The sequence below is a fragment of the Topomyia yanbarensis genome, chromosome 2, assembly GCF_030247195.1.
Source record: "Topomyia yanbarensis strain Yona2022 chromosome 2, ASM3024719v1, whole genome shotgun sequence".
Taxonomy (NCBI): Eukaryota; Metazoa; Arthropoda; class Insecta; order Diptera; family Culicidae; genus Topomyia; species Topomyia yanbarensis.
In genome coordinates this window covers 52206981-52223371 of record NC_080671.1, presented here as the reverse complement: position 1 = coordinate 52223371, position 16391 = coordinate 52206981, and the positions used below count along the sequence as shown (strand labels likewise).

At 37.6% G+C, this 16391-nt stretch overlaps 2 protein-coding genes across 2 annotated transcripts; one reads left to right on the top strand and one right to left on the bottom strand.

Annotated features, from left to right (window-relative positions):
- Window positions 1-4262: 4262 nt before the first annotated feature.
- LOC131684949 (V-type proton ATPase 21 kDa proteolipid subunit c'') lies at window positions 4263-5617 on the bottom strand. The gene is made up of 3 exons (XM_058968240.1): window positions 5489-5617; window positions 4744-5404; window positions 4263-4688 (listed from the first exon to the last, which is right to left on the bottom strand). Exon 2 carries the CDS (start codon window positions 5390-5392, stop codon window positions 4766-4768), a length of 627 nt encoding a protein of 208 aa, XP_058824223.1. The 5' UTR covers window positions 5393-5404; window positions 5489-5617; the 3' UTR covers window positions 4263-4688; window positions 4744-4765.
- Window positions 5618-10654: 5037 nt separating this feature from the next.
- LOC131679470 (uncharacterized) lies at window positions 10655-14117 on the top strand. Its single transcript, XM_058960200.1, has 4 exons — window positions 10655-11677; window positions 12467-12521; window positions 13851-13894; window positions 14040-14117. The coding sequence occupies exons 1-4, from the start codon at window positions 10655-10657 to the stop codon at window positions 14115-14117; spliced, it is 1200 nt and encodes a 399-aa protein (XP_058816183.1).
- Window positions 14118-16391: the final 2274 nt, after the last annotated feature.

Genomic DNA, 16391 nt, shown 5'->3' with positions numbered 1-16391 from the left:
GCATATAAATCTTATCATTGTCAATATAAACGGGTATCTGGGTCCTAACATTATCATGCTCAACGACGTATTTCATGTTGTCTTCCATAGGATAGCTTTCCGTTATGGCCAAAGTTTTGAACGTTATCAGTAACGAGTGTGGTGGACTTGTATGACGACGACTTCCGTTAGTATTAACTGCATTTGAAAATTTGCTGTTAAATTTTCCTGTTATGTTTCAAACATCTTGAAATGAACGATCGATATCGCACCGATGAAAGTAACGGTGCTTTTTTGTTCACACTGGCTTGGGACGAATTTTATTATTCGATTGCTTTGCCTGTTTATAGCACTGGCACGGTACATATAGACACCAGACTTTAGTTTGAAACGTTCGTTTCATTTACTGCGCTGTTAACAAGCAGAGCTACTGATTAGGTACAAGTATCGACCCTGTAGTAATTCCACGATCCCCAGCTCGAGAGAGCGCTCAATGAAATTATTCCACGATAGTTGCTATTTTTCTTTTTATCGAATGGATTTCCAGTAAGACGAAAAAAGGCACTAGCAAGAGAACTCAAGTAGAAGCAGAAGCACCAAAACACCGATGTGTCTTTTCAGAAGTACCAAAGGGAATTCTTCGGGTCGCGGATTGAAAGGCGATTTAAACCGAGAAGAAGCGCTGGTAACCATTGTTTCATCGATATTGACGAGGCATTCTTGAAAATTTAAAAAAACCATCGGAAGGTACAGTTGGGAGATTCGACTATTAAGTTTTGTTTGTCGCATTCCGATGGAGGATGAGTATACGTTGCAGTTATGGTTGCTGCGGTCGGTCGGTCGTAACTGCGATATGGAGCATAGTGAAAAGCGAAGACTGAATAAATAGAAATATATTAGGCTTACAGGAGAAAAACCAGGACAAATCAAGCATTTTCCTCGACTTCCCAGGACAGTCAATGCAAAACCAAGACATGTCCTGGAAAACCAGGACGTATGGTCACCCTAATCAGTGATCCAAACAAAAGCATGCTGCAGATTGATTCAAAAGGACTGAATGCATTACATCGACAGTCTTTGTTGAATTGAAACAAAAAAACTGTTTTAATCAAGAGGGTGACATGACGTCATACTATCGTAGTCAACATAAGAGCATTGGTTGTAACGAAATGTATTCTAAATACGAACGAGGAACACTTTTGTTTGCATCAAATCGAAGAAAGTGTGCATTGTTTTCCATTGTTTACTGCAACAGCTGTTTCTTAATGACATTTCAACCGATTTTGACATTGTCAAACTGACCCCCATCGATCGGTGGAAAATCGATGTTGCATATTGTCAAACTCTGTATGTAGAGATAGGAACGTCAGTTACCTGGTTTTAATCCACCTAGCGGTTTCTCAATCAATGGACACGAGTAGGGTTGCCACCCCTCCGGGTTTTACCCGGAGACGACGGTTTTCGGGAGCGAGCTCCGGGTTTTACATCAATTTCTCCGGGTTTGGTGGGAAGAAGCATAGGTTCATTTTTTTTGGAATTAATTGATTCTTTACAAAATATTTAAAAAGTCTAAATTAACTATTACTCTGGTTCAGATTTATTTTTCCCGACTAACCCTTCGTTTCAAGGTGGCGAAGAGTTCACCAAATATTGCTAATTTCTTTCACAAAACAATGGAAATGAAAAACAAATAAAATTTACTACAAATTAACCTTCCGGAAGTCGCGTTAGTGCACTGAGTGCACGCTGCTCTGAAAATCTAGCGAAATCGTCTTAGGGGACCAGCGGCTGCTCGTTCGGTAAGCCATATGTGCGACTTCCGAAGGGTTAAGGAAAGTAATATTTCGCTATGTGCTACAATTGAAATGTTGCATTCCACTAAGTCGCTCAAAATGGTGTAAAAAGTTATTTTACTGCAATTTTACCAAATCATTTCACTCTTAGTGGTGCTTATCACCAGCTGCACTAAGGTCTGGCAGATTTGTTCTAATCCAACTGACTAGGTCAACATCAAACGAGTTCTTGCGGTGTTGTTGCTACCAGGGTGGCCAGATAGAATTCCTTAATATCGGTAGGGTCACTAAAAGTTTATCGGTAGTTGTCGGTAGGCCGGGTTCCCTGTAAAGTTCAGCCGGAAATGAACTGGAATTCTGGCTGGTTCCAGTTCGTATTCCGGCTCCAGTGCAACAACCGATTCTAACTAGAATCGGTTGTGTCACTGGAGCCGGAATACGAACTGGAACCAGCCAGAATTCCGGTTCATTTCCGGCTGAGCTTAACTGGGTTGTTGTCCCAAAAACGTACACGCTCATTGAAAATAACTCAAAAGAGTGACCAGCCACTCAATTCCATAAAAAGTGCACATGGTCAAAAATTGAGTTTTCCTCACTTACTCTGTTTTGAGTTCGGGTACAAAATGTCAATTTTGAGTACTTTTTACGCTAAGACGAAATATGAAACTTAAACGCTCTGTATTTTTAATAATAGTAACAAACGCATTAATCTGTTTATAAAATTCCACTTACCTGCATCTCTAGTCGTTAATACGATGCTTATAAATTTATTCCGAGGTCCTTTCTTCACTTCCCGGTGAATAGGATCTCGTGCTACTTGATCTGCAAAATTATAAAGTATGTTAATTTAAAAAACAAACCACACTTGTGAAAACTTACCTTTTAGTTTTCCGAATGTCTCCTCGTCGATTCTTTTGCTGTTGAATCAACATTTAAATGCATTTTCAATTTTTTGTTTGCGGGCTGTATCACTTCGTGCGGCAGTAAATTTTGTTTTCACTCAAATAGTTAGTAATTTCATGGTTACTCAAGAGTTCAGTCAATTCTATTCAAATCGATACTCATTTTTTGACAGTTTGCCACGGTTTTTGAAATTGAAATTCTGAGTAGATTTGAATGAGCGTGTAGTATTGACATAGAATTGTAAAATACTGACAATACAGATCTCAGACCAAATCCAACCCAAAAAATGAATGTAGAGTAGGATGTGTCCAAAATCAATCAAAATCGGTAGTTTTCGGTAGGAATGACAAAATATCGGTAGTTTTGCCTTGGTCGTCTGTGAATCGGTAGGGAAGACCAAAATCGGTAGGACTACCGATAAATCGGTAGGTCTGGCCACCCTGGTTGCTACTCCAGCAGCGATCCTTAACTGGGCTAGGGAGGTGAGTTTTGCCCCTTTGTTGCGAAATTAAAATTTGTTGGTGACGAATAACCGACACCACATATTATGATGTCGCAGCTCTGCCTCTTTTGCTCTCCTTCACCTGTTAGTTGTGGAGGAGAGCAATGCTCGTTCGACCTCCACAGTAAGAGTAGCTGGTGCTTTTGGATTCTTGGCACTTAGTCGGGGAAGTGAAATACTACACCACATTAAACCGATAAAACCGTTCTCAAGCGTGAAAAATTTGCAGTTTTGCTTTAACGTGGTAATAAAAAGCGATTAAAGTGCTCTAAAATGCCTAGCAATCGCTTTGATTCCAATTTCTGTCTCGTTCCACTCAAAATCCACCAACCCCCAGATCAGTGAAAATCTCCAGGTCGAAGCCTCTCCAGAGGTGGCAACCCTACTGACGGCGTCGGTGGTTGAGTGATAAGCGCGACCGCCACTCACCGCAATTGGTCTGGGTTCAATCCCAGCCGAGGCCTGAGATTTTTCTGAAGAAACAAGTCTGTGGCCACGCCTTCGTTCGGAAGGGAAGTAATGCCGTTAGTCCCGGTCCATGTGTTGATGGATCGATATCAAGTCCAGATAGTGGAGACGCCTCTCTGGTGTCGGTGTTGGGCATCGTAGCGGAAATAGGCCGACGGAAAATAATTTAAAACCAGAAGAAGATTGTATGTGGCCGAGACTGAGCGGGATTTTTTATGGACTAAGCTGATCTTGAACTGAATGTGATTTGTATTCTCAATAACGACAGTAAAATAAAACCTGTTTCGATCGAACCACATTCACTCGAAAATGCGAATAAGGAAGAATAAGGCTGAATAGAAAAACATCAACTTTTCCTACATAGAACCAAATTTGAATCATATCATTTGGTACAACGGCTGTAGCTAATATTTAACTTCTCACACTGCTTGTCAGAAAATTATGAGGTGGTTACTGGTTATTTTACATTAGTACACAAACATGGTAACATCGAATCGAGAGGTTGATAAACAGACAGACTAGAGACCTATTATAATTCAGCTAACTTTTTGCCATACCGGCATTGAGTAAACTATAAGATAAAAGCATGGAAATCTGATATTACTTAAAACTTTAACTTTGATATTTTAAACGTTTATTGTGGTACACATTTGTTGTTGATCTACAAATATTTCTGATGGTTTTGCGTTCGTTACACATGAATTAATTTTAATGTTTATCTGTAGTTTCGCTTAAATCATTACTTTTATACGAGCATTTTTACTTCTCGCAGTTCCCAACATAACGGAAAAATAATAAAACAAAAATAAATGGCATAATTTACATCCGTTTAGTTACATCGTAGAATAGCAGAGAAATATACTGGAAATATTTTTACACAGCAAATAGAAGAACGTTAATGTAGCTGTTGGGATGTAGTGCAGCTGAGGATGTCAAAGTCTTTATCTTAAGATTTGGAATGGCCATTTGGTGCACTTTGTAGGTAGTACAGTTAAACTTCAGCATAGATGCCTTTCGTAGATAGCTCTTGGCTATGGTCTTTCCTGAAATAAGAACATTTAATTTTTCAGCGACCCAGAACTAAAGGAGTATGCTTACCTAGCATTTCACGAGTTAAACTTTATTCTTTATCTCCCATCTTAACTTTTGAAGTCATATAAATACCCACAATCAGCCCGAATAATCCAATAGCCGATCCAAAAATCTCCACAATCAAAATTTTCACAAAAAGGGTAGAGTTGGCAGCATCGGCTAGAGCAGCTCCGGATCCCACAATGCCAACAGCAATACCGCAAAACAGATTGACCAATCCAACTGCCAGACCTGCACCAAACATTACATAACCGGAGAACCAGTTGTTATTCCGGATGTTATCGTTGGCGACCACCGTTGACCAGGAAAAGCTCTCCAGCATACCGGAGAGAACGATAGCAGTGATCAAACCGTAGATAGCGACCGCCTCGCAAAAAATAACCGAGATCAAATTTTTGGTCTTGATTCTTGGGGCCTTGACGCCACCTCCGACGATGCTGACTCCGGTTGTGTGTATTCCCATCGCGGCGCCTACGACGGATAGAGCCACCGCGAATGCAATTCCGAGTGTTGCCCACATGTACGGGGAGGTTTCCTCCAGGAACCATCCAACACTGACCCGCTCGCCCTTACCTGTGAGGACATGGTACAGAATCAGCACTGTTGACACAGATACCAATGATCCTGCGAAGGTGTAACCGAGTGTGTACCGCATCGTTCTCTTTATCTGCAGGGATTAATAAAAACATGACGGTATTGTTTCCCAACAACCACTGCACAATTAAATGATTAGTTTGGATGAATTACTTACATTTTAACGTGAATTTTTCAGTTTTCTTACTCGCTGCTACACACAGTCACTTGATCATTGATGTCATATGACCCTCCGACGACGGCGAAGAAAATTATGACAGCTTTGTTGATCGATTTTTTGCAAACGTCAACAGTGTCTGGCTCGATTTATGGAAAAAGTAGGGAAATCGATATTCAAACATGCTATAAAAACGGTACCAATGTTGTTGGCAAAACTCGTCGAATGTAAGCAAAGTTCATTCTAAAATTCTAAACTGGGCCAAGGCGGGGATTCATTGAGAGCACCTTCATTGTTTAAAAAGCGCTCGATAAATTTACGAGAATTTAATTATAGAAGAGATTTTAAGAACAGTGCATTCAAATGTTAATAAATTAGCAAAGTACTTTCACAACAACAATCGTTGTTAGGGGCGGCGTAGCGTAGTTGCACAGAGAACAGACATCCATGATCGAACAAAAATATTTAAAAAACGTGTGTAAACATTTGAATTAATATATTAAAAACACTAGCGCCGCCACACCAACCTATCCCAACTATCCGTCAAATCGATTCCGGAACCGGTTCGAAATCCTGGATGGATTCTGCATGGAATCTAGCTCAAAGAAAACAACCGATTCCGACTCTATCGGTTGACGCATTTGAGCTAGAATTCATGCTGAAAGTCCGAATCGGTTCCGGACTAGTTTGACTGGGTAGAGGAATAACCGCTGTCAATTCTGTCGCACTCAACCACAAAAAAACATGACGACAGTAGCGCACCTGGTTTAGATATCCAAACTACTTTCGAAACCGTTAGAGATTTTACACAAGTTGAATGCTGAAGATGGACGTCTGTTCTCTGTGGTAGTTGGTAAATCGATTGCCTTGTACGCAGCGCACCTGGGTTCGAGTCCCGACCCCACACATATAGGGTTAGAAATTGTTCATAAGAGTTTTTACTAACCCGAAGAGGCGAATGACTTTAAGGTTAAAACCTCTATAATCAAAACAAAAAAAAAATCATTGAATTAAGTACGGAATGACTCAAACCGGTCATTAAGGCACATCCAGCTTTTGGGTCTTTTTCAGACGCAACTAACGTTAATGATACGTCGTTGAATTTTTTTCACTTTTTTATACGTAAAATGATCGGCCCTATTCGTGTGACGTGAGACGACTAATCTCACCTCACTCTAACGGCCAATTCCTTTACTGGATGAAAACCAGTTTTCAGGTTGCTGGTGGCCAATTAGCCGAAATCCGATTTTCAACGAAAACCGGTTTTCATCCAAATGAAGAAATTTGCCGTAAGTGACTTTTCTCATCCAATTCTGAAGAGTCACCTCGAGTGACGTGCGACGTCTATTTAACCGCAATGGGGAATCTCACCTCACTCGAGTCGACTCTCAGAATCGGGTGAAAAAAGTCACGTAAAGTGAGGCGAGCTTAGTCACCTCACGTCACACACCGCGCAGAATAAGGCCGGATATTTACAAATTATTTGATAAAATTTATTTAATATGTCCGCACTTTGCATTTAGCATCTTGAGCCCTATTCTCTTGCACGGTTATTTGTCAAATATGCTAACCCATGTGGCTAAAACCACTGCCAAGTAAGACCGATAGTATCAAACAAGAACGTGTTGACATTTATGGAGAACATCAACTGAAAATCTGTTTGAAGTTTTAAGAGTGACATATAAAAATATCTTGTTACTTTGAGAGAATTGAGTTCTATCGATTCTTATGATTGAACAATTTTAATATTAATTTGGAGACTACCCAATTAGGTACAGCAAAAATATTTTTAAATTCTACCGTCCGAGCAGAATTTCGATAAGACACAGTGAAACCGAAACTTGTCTTGGCTTAGCAAAAAATTAAGTGAATTTTAATATTAATTTGGAGACTACCAATTAGGTACAGCAAAAATATTTTTAAATTCTACCGTCCGAGCAGAATTTCTATTTATGCCGATAAGACACAGTGAAGCAGAAACTTGTCTTGGCTTAGCAAAAAATTAAGTGAGCACAAAAATTTCTCACAAAGAAATTTTTTTTGGTAGAACCAGTCTTTGTGCATGAAGGACACAAATCATAGCTTATTAGTCATTTCATTTCCCTCCAAAATGGGGTATACGACGCACTCAAACCTCTCAGTAATTGTTTCTAAAAAATTCAAATGTTAGTTTTTAATCGTCCGATGTAGGTTTTTCGCTGGAGCAGTGTTGGGCGATCTCAAACAGATCGTTTAACAAGCGTCCATTATTGGACCTGCATTGGGCGATTTTGAATATATTTTTAGTTGGGACTGTGATCGAATTTGCAATGATTGTGTTCAAACATTACTGTTCCGTGATGGCATTACTAACGCCTCTTGTAAGCGTAGCCAGGGTACTGCGAGTATTGAGTTCTTGTCGGTCGATCTCACGAACACTAATGCAGTTTCTTGGTTGAAAACAATCCCATTTGCCTCTGCCGTCTTTGTTTATTATTTTCCACTAGCTAGTGATGTAGTATTAATGTCATCCCCATAGAAAATTTTACAGTTGCTAAATTTCCCGGTCGACTGACGAAATCGGGTGCTTCGAGGTCGACCGATTAGTTAACCAAATGGGTTTCGACGGTAAACAATTTAAACAGCATATTAATCGCGAGATTTAGTCTGTGTAAATCTGGTTCAACTTTTAAACTACCAAATAATCGGCCAATTTAATAGGTTGAAATAGACCGATTTCAACAGATTTCGTCTAATCAGTTGTCCCGTGGGCAGACGCCAATGTTAAACTCCAATAATAGTCGGTGTAACAATCGACCGATTGATTGGTGGCACACTCGGCCGATCGCGCCGACGCAAGCTGATTTAGTCGGCGAGAAAATCGAGAGGATTTTCTATGGGGATGTGTACGTACATGGGCCGTAGAAAACATAAGGTTTGTTCCAGTACATGGACGTTACTCCCTGTTGCTCCGGAGCAAAAAATTCTTGCTCCTTTTCACTCCGGTTTGCCACCAGAAGAATAAAAAAGAGAAGAAGATAGTACAGGAACGATTTTCTCCCTGTTTGCTCCGGAGTACTTCCAGTTTCTCCTGCACAGCAAAAAGAATTGTAATAATGGTTGATGCGATGTTCATGATGTGCATGACATTCAGACGTAATGGTAAATAATAGTATAATATTGTGCTACTTTAGATACAATTATACCTCAATCTCCTAATATAACGAAAAACAACGTACTGAGATTATTACATCGTTTTAACAGTACATTGTATTCGAATTGATATAATATTGTAATGAAAACGATGTAGGAAAATAGTCCTGTCAAAATAATGTAATATTAAACTGATAAAAGTTTGTTCCATTTATGCATGTGATATCGCTCATTGATAAATTTGTACTATTACACGTTTCGACACAACATTACAATCAAATGTATGCACATCATTATTTTCGTCAAATTATAGTGATATCACACGTACCAACGCTATATTAAAAAGAATAAAAAAAAAATTCAGTGTATCGATAACTTTCGACGCGTTACATATTCCACTTCCGCCCCTCTTTCTCTTTCGTCTCGATTTCGTTCGTGTGAGAATATTTATGCTTGATTCAATTGTTGGCGATCGCCGTTCATATTTTAATTTGTTTCGTTAAAATTGTTTAATAGTTTCCTTTAAAAAATCGTGTCCTGCTAATATCACGCTCCCGTGCCGATATTCTATCATCCAACCATTGGATAAGTGAACAAATCTTGTAAGTTTCGTTTGCATTTCTGTTTGTCATCGCTCAATATATTATATACCCAATATAATTTTTCTTTCTGTTACTATCTGTGCTAATTGCGTTTCATGTTTGCATTTTTAACATAATTTTTTTATAATTGTTTGTTTTTTTAGATTTATGGACGTAGATGTTTGTTTTTAGTCCGAAAATATTACATTTCGCACAAACTCTTACCCGCTGTCAGGCGACCATATTTTAGAGATCAATCGAGAAAATTTGGTCCGGAATTACATGTAAGTATCGACGAATAAAATTAAATATAATGCCGATGATATTCCCGGTCGAAAGGCTCTTTCTGCGCACTACCGAAAAATACAATTATTTGTGAAATAGAAAAATCACCTTAAATAACACAAAATCACAGACCTGTCAGACATGGCACTGAGAAGAGTTCGCTAAATAAAACACGATCATCATTTCGAATTTAAATTTACTTTGCACACTATCACCGCCTCGTGCGGATTCCTTGAACTATATCATGTTTGATAAATTTGTCCATTTGATATGACGGTACAATGGTGTGCGCAAGTAGTTGTGATTCATGGGCAAATGAGCCTAACAACAAACATCAATTAAACAGAGGAGCACTCCGGAGCAGAGAGATAATCGTTCCTGGTTTTTTGCTCCTGTTTGCTCCGAACAGGAATGGTGTACTAGAACAAACCTATATTATTGCGCGCTTCCCACTAACCTGGACTCTGCACTTTCAAAGTGCGAGGGATCAAACTGCTACTGAAAACTGCGAGCTATCAAAACACATGTATTTCAAATGATAGAGATGGTACTTTCATAGACAGATCATTCGAACTAACCAGTCTCTGAGAAGAATTTTATAGAAGAATAGTAAGTGCGCAGTGCTGTTAGAATCTAGTTTTTAGAGCCTCAAGCAATACCATCTTCTCATATTTCAAATAAGCGCATCTTGGGCACAGACTAGAAGACATAACACTCCAAAACTATTCTCCGACCGCTTTAACGGTCATTTAAAATATAAATTTAGTTTTTCTGTACGTCGCTTTCGGTAGATTTTCTAAAAATCTGCTCTGGCTCAGTTTATAGAAATAATGAATACTTCAAAATATAATACAATATTGATGCACATTTTTCCGACTGTTTAGTGCAAATATAGTATACCTATCATTATTCAAAAATTTTGAAAAGGGGTCCAATATTGAAAGGTATGTCGTAATCACGACAAAAGAATTGAGTTGTCAAAAAGTTCCTTATTTTGGTAAAACTAATGAAACTACAATGTTTTTTTTTTAAATTTCAGTATGATATCGAATCCAGCTCGCCGACCACATCTACATTAAATTCAATTCTCCAATCACCCAACCGAGTATCTAAATCGGTACATAATTCGCAGTCTGATGCAGCAGATGAATGTATCCCACCTAAAAAAATGATTCAATCACTGCTACCCGATGACGTTCCAGGAATGAATTTGGCCAATCAGTGTGAAGATCAAGAACCTTCATGTACGATGAAACGATCATTCGAGCAAAAAGATGTTACAATAGAGTATGAGTTAGAATTAGACTATTCGAACGAACCTGTAGGATCGCACACTACATCTTGCAGCGGTTCCAATCTTGTTGCTTTGAAACGCAAAACAAAAATAGATGCTTCTACGGCAGTACTGCTATCCAAGTTCGAAATCGTTTGGTCAAGTATACCACGTGATATTGTGACTCAATTAGATCGGACTGTGGATCATGATAAAGAAAGTTTTTTGAATGAAACTGACTACAATCGATTGGTTGACCACATCGTTGGTCAGTTGCGAAATATTACGCCGTCAATCCCTATTTCAACTTTTCGCCGGGTAGCTGAAACTGTTTCTTCGATGTACTCATTCTTCATTGATATGGACGACGATGGCATGATAATTGGGAACGGATCTAGTAGCTTAACAGAAAAACTGAAGAATAGAAATTCATATTTGAACCGAGCGCATAAATCTGGTCAATATGACAAAAAGCAGAAATTTGGCGACGATCCAATGAGGCAGTGCAGAGTTGGTATAAAAGCGGAGTATTCCCTTTCTGGCGAACCTCTCCTACTTGATAATCTCTTAATGAAGCAATTGTATGAAAACCAAGACTGGGATAAAAAACTGCTCGAAACCACAAAATGTTACCTACGATACAAAATTGATCACTGCCCATTGAGTCAATTGATGGAAAACTTTCCAATTGTAATGAAACACAGTTTTATTGAATATCATTTTTCTGAAGCTACGGGAGTGCGACCAGATCAATTTATTGAAAATTTTATTAAAAAGCGTGAAAAAATAATCAAGGTATCTCAAACATACCGCGACAAAAACGTGCACATTGCAGATACAGCTGAGGATATGGATGTAATGGTGGGAATATCCAGGATGTTGAAAGAAGATATCAGCGAAATAGTTTGTCAGTTGGAGGTACATAAATTAATATTCTGATTATTCTTTAATTATTTCAAACTAATGCAACTCTACTGATCAAAACCCATAAGTCACAGTAATAAAAGCTAGTTAAAGGTTGCAGATATTTCCTGTGTCGTGCTAAAGTATTTTTTAACTAACTTTAAATCGCATTTTTCTCCCATGTCATGGCAATATATGTACATGGTACAATTATGCAAATAACGCCTGTTTGCGTAGCTAGCAAAATATCTACGTTAAAAATAGATTAGTTTAGAAATAGTTTTACGCAAGGCTTCTTCGCCTCTTTCTTCAAGGTAAAAAATTCGGCTGCGTACATGTGAAGATTACATATTAAGAAGACTGATGCCCCTTTCCTTCCCAGTACAGCACCTCTATTGTACGAAGGTAGGAAGCTCGACGTAAAAGTATGTATGTGTTGGTGAATCACTATGAAAAGTACTACCTTTACACGCAAGAGGTGTTGCTGATGTCTCCAGATTCTGGACAGAGTTACCAGTCTTCTTTATATGTAGTTTTTGGTACAAGGCAACCAATTTTCCATCTGCGCTGCGTTCGTTCCAAATACGTGTTTTTGTTTTGTTCTATGGGGGCGCATACCGTCACAACTTGTTTACGATATATTGAATCATTCTATGCTAGTTGTAACGTTGAGTTTACATCCAGAACAGAAAACAAACGCTTGTTGAAAGCAGGCTGTTTCAATATTCAACTGCAACGAGAATATATTATCGTGAAAACAAGTAAAACCAATAAAGCTCACAACGAAACTTTCTCTCATTGCAGGAAGAAACTTCAAGCGATCTGATAAACAAACTTCATCCAACGATTGTTATAGTAGGTTAGTGGATTTATGATATACGTACAAAACTGAGATTATAGTTTTAGTTTTATTGAAAGACCCACAATGACTTTTAACTTCTTTACTATTTTTTTGTTTTTGGTTAGTTTTTGATATCTCTTACTCGAACTGATTAACAACTCGATTACTTGCACAACTTCTTTAGCTGGATCGATATAGTGGTTCATTCAGCGATCTATTACTGTATAAGTTTACTACAACCGACATGAGACTCTATTTTAAGATTTGGCACGAGATTATTAGAGAGTTGATGCACAATTCAGCGACTCGTGCTATGACAAATGCATCTTGCCCAGATTTTTACTACAAGACATTTCTTGAGCGTTTTTTTCAAAACGTCATATCTGCAATGAGTTACTCTCTTTGTTTACTTTCTCTTTCAATTTTTACGGCGTCACTATAACACTTTTCACTTATTTTACAGTACAGATCGAAAGACGGTGGTTTTAACTAGCATATTATGCAAAGAGTTGAGGGGTAAATGTTAAAGTGACCGAATTATTAACAGAAGAGAAAGTAAATAAAGAGAGTCACTCATTGTAGATATGACGTTTTGAATAAAAGGTCTAGATTTATATTCTATTACAATTGACGCATGAAATCGGAAAGTGTAACTCACTATAAAGAGGGAACAACTGAATGGCCTACGTCCAAAAGGGAGCAACCCACAATTTTCATTAAATTTTTCTAGCTTCGGTGTTGTTTTTTAAGAGCTGTAGCTGCTCGCTTGCGGCCTCGATTCGACGGTTTGCGCAGTGGAGCTTTGGGAAATGGCTGAAAGTCTTCAATTGAAATTAATCACTTGACACTACATTAATAGTAGTGACCTATAATGTCCCCAAATGGCTGACAGATCGTGCCCCCAAGCGTACGTTAAACCAGCATTAATTTTTACATAAGAAAAAACTGCCCTGACTTCTTAAAGTCTCGGAAAATCGAACGAGAAATCTCGAGTTTCCATAAGATACAAAGTGGGTTACACCCTTTTCGATCCCAGCTGGTACTGGGGTTACCTCTATGGTCAACTTTTATTGCTAAATGCAAAAATGCTAAAAATAATTTTTAAATTTCTCAAATGACAGTACAGGTAGATTACTTAAAACTATTAAAAATGCAAAAAAGTCACTTTCCAAATAAATGTGGCTTATCCCTTTTGGATGCCGGGCATTCAACTGTTTCAACGTAATTTATTTAAAATTGTATGCTTATAATTTATACAAAAATCCTTTCATCAGTCTTGTCGGTTTGTCAGTGCTATAAGACCACATTACAATTTTAAATTTAATACCATATTTGTTTTTATTCCAGGTTCGACGAGACAATCATTCTACATTCATGCACAGAACAGTAGAGTTAGCGAAAACTTCGAAAGTTTTATTTTAGCCATTCAGCATCTAGTTATGGTCTATTTTGTGTATTATTTTTCATATCCATCTAACTTATCTAAAACCTTGGAATTTTTGCAACTATATTTTTATAAACTTAACCCGTTCAAAGGCCAAATTAGTCGGCAAGCAGCAACGATTAGTACGTGCGCTGATGCTGAAAATAGCTAAATTTAAAAGCACCGTATAGACATGTTTGTTATAAACAGACAATCGAAATGATGCATACAGCTGACAAACTCTGTCGAAAAAATCCGTACACCATGCGGACTGTGTGCATGACCGTGGTAAACGATCGCGATTCGTTGCAGCAGGGTGTACGGATTTTTTCGTCAGAGTTGATCAGCTAGCATACCTATATATTAGAACTGCTCATTCATTATATTGATATTATATGGTATTACTCGAATAATAGTGTTTTGCCCTCCATGTCAAGGATGCCCTCCTATTCTTGGATACGAAAATGATTTATACAGTAATATTTCGATTTTATCACGCCTAGTTATATATACAGGTGGATGTATATATGTATAAAACAATATAGAGCTACATGTATATACAGTCATTTAAATATATACATACTGATTTACATTTTCATACTTTGATTCGTACATATACATATGTATATACACAGATACATGCATACATATATGGATATATAAGCGTGATATAATAGTACTTCAAACGGTAGGGTAGGGAAAATTAGAAAGACGACCAGATTTTCAGCTAATGCAAAATTCAATAAACGTGTTCAATGTAATATACAAAACGGCACTGTAACATGCAAGAATTAATCCTTCAATTTCTTACAAATTACGTGTATTTTTCCATACAAGTCTTGTCACGTCAGGGAAGCTTGATCAAGTATACAATTATGTTTCGAAAATATAGACACGTTTTTGCTAATAATTGAGAAGTACTTCACAGCAAGTCTCCTTAGTTTCCTATAACTTATTTAATCGATTATAATATAACCAAGTGTTGTAATTATTACGAATTAAACAGCTGGGTAATATGCAAAGTGCGAAACATATTTACAAAATGCTGCATTGATGTCGATGCATGTACTCCAAGTGTAGTTTCGGAAGGATCGAATGTTAGCTGAAGATTATCATATAAGTTAATTATATCAACGAATACGACCCCAGTACATTGTACCGCCGCGCTATAGCCTACTTTGCGGTTGGGAGCGCATCTGGATTCAACAACTTAGCGGATTGACCACCTTTTCGTCGATTTCAGTTTCAGGATTTGTGTTTACAGAGTAAAGACAAAATGCAAAGTTGGAGCTAGAACCAACTATGCAGAATGCAAGAAATCACACCACAGCAAATCATAGCTTCTATGTTAGGGTAGAAAAGAGCGAAACTGAACGGATTATCAGCCGATTTTTTGCAGCGAGGCTTTATATTGAAATACGAAATTGTACATACAAACATCAATTATACAGCAATTCATGGCGCTGCAAATATAACCAGATATAACGAATAATTGCTACACGAAAATGATAAATTTGCGATAATCAAAGACATGATACTGCAGTAATATAATAAAGGATATTGACCTAATCCTGATTAAAAATTGTAGGAATGACTAGACAAAAATAAATTGGTAACTTGACTAGACAAAAATAAATTGGTAACGGTAAATGTTAGCGAAATTATGGAGGTTTGGAGAAACAGCATGCTACCTTTATTCTTGGAAAGTACAAAGTGATTCAAAGTTCATTTTGAGTAATTACTAAGATTGATGTTTGATTTAATGTTCAATATGCTTATATTATTTTCAGTTACATGAACCATGTATAGCCAAAAGGTCCAATGCAATAGTCATAGTCATAGCAAAAACTAAACTATATATATATATATATATATATATATATATATATATATATATATATATATATATATATATATATATATATATATATATATATATATATATATATATATATATATATATATATATATATATATATATATATATATATATGTGTGTGTGTGTGTGTGTGTGTGTGTGTGAATGAAGCTGCCAAACTTTCATCCAAAATAGCGAGATTTAAGCAATGTAACAGAAAACTGAATCAAGCGTTTCTGAGCATAAAATTTTGCTCGATATTTATTCTGTACCTCATCGTACCTTGTTTTCTTTTACGTCATTCGCCATTACATCGTTCGCCATTACATCGTTCCCCGTTACATCGTTCGCCGTTACATCGTTCGTCATGACATCGTTCGCTCTTACGTCGTTCTCCAAAACATCATTCGCCATTGTATCGTTCGTCTTTACATCGTTCGCCATTACATTGTTCGACATTACATTGTTCGCCATTCAATCGTTCGCTATTACATCGGGATCGCCACACCGTTTTACAACACGTCTTTCACATTACATCGTTTCGCGTACGTCGTTCTAGTGTAGCGCTCAATCGAGTAATATCACAATACTCAATCTAAAGAGCGCT

Bases quoted from the DNA above. Each gene is read 5' to 3' on its own strand.
- LOC131684949 (XM_058968240.1), bottom strand. From the start codon at position 5,392: ATGCGGTACACACTCGGTTACACCTTCGCAGGATCATTGGTATCTGTG.
- LOC131679470 (XM_058960200.1), top strand. From the start codon at position 10,655: ATGATTCAATCACTGCTACCCGATGACGTTCCAGGAATGAATTTGGCC. The intron at 12,522-13,850 runs GTTAGTGGATTT...TTTTTATTCCAG, and splicing joins TCCAACGATTGTTATAGTAG to GTTCGACGAGACAATCATTC. The intron at 13,895-14,039 runs GTTAGCGAAAAC...ACCCGTTCAAAG, and splicing joins TTCATGCACAGAACAGTAGA to GCCAAATTAGTCGGCAAGCA.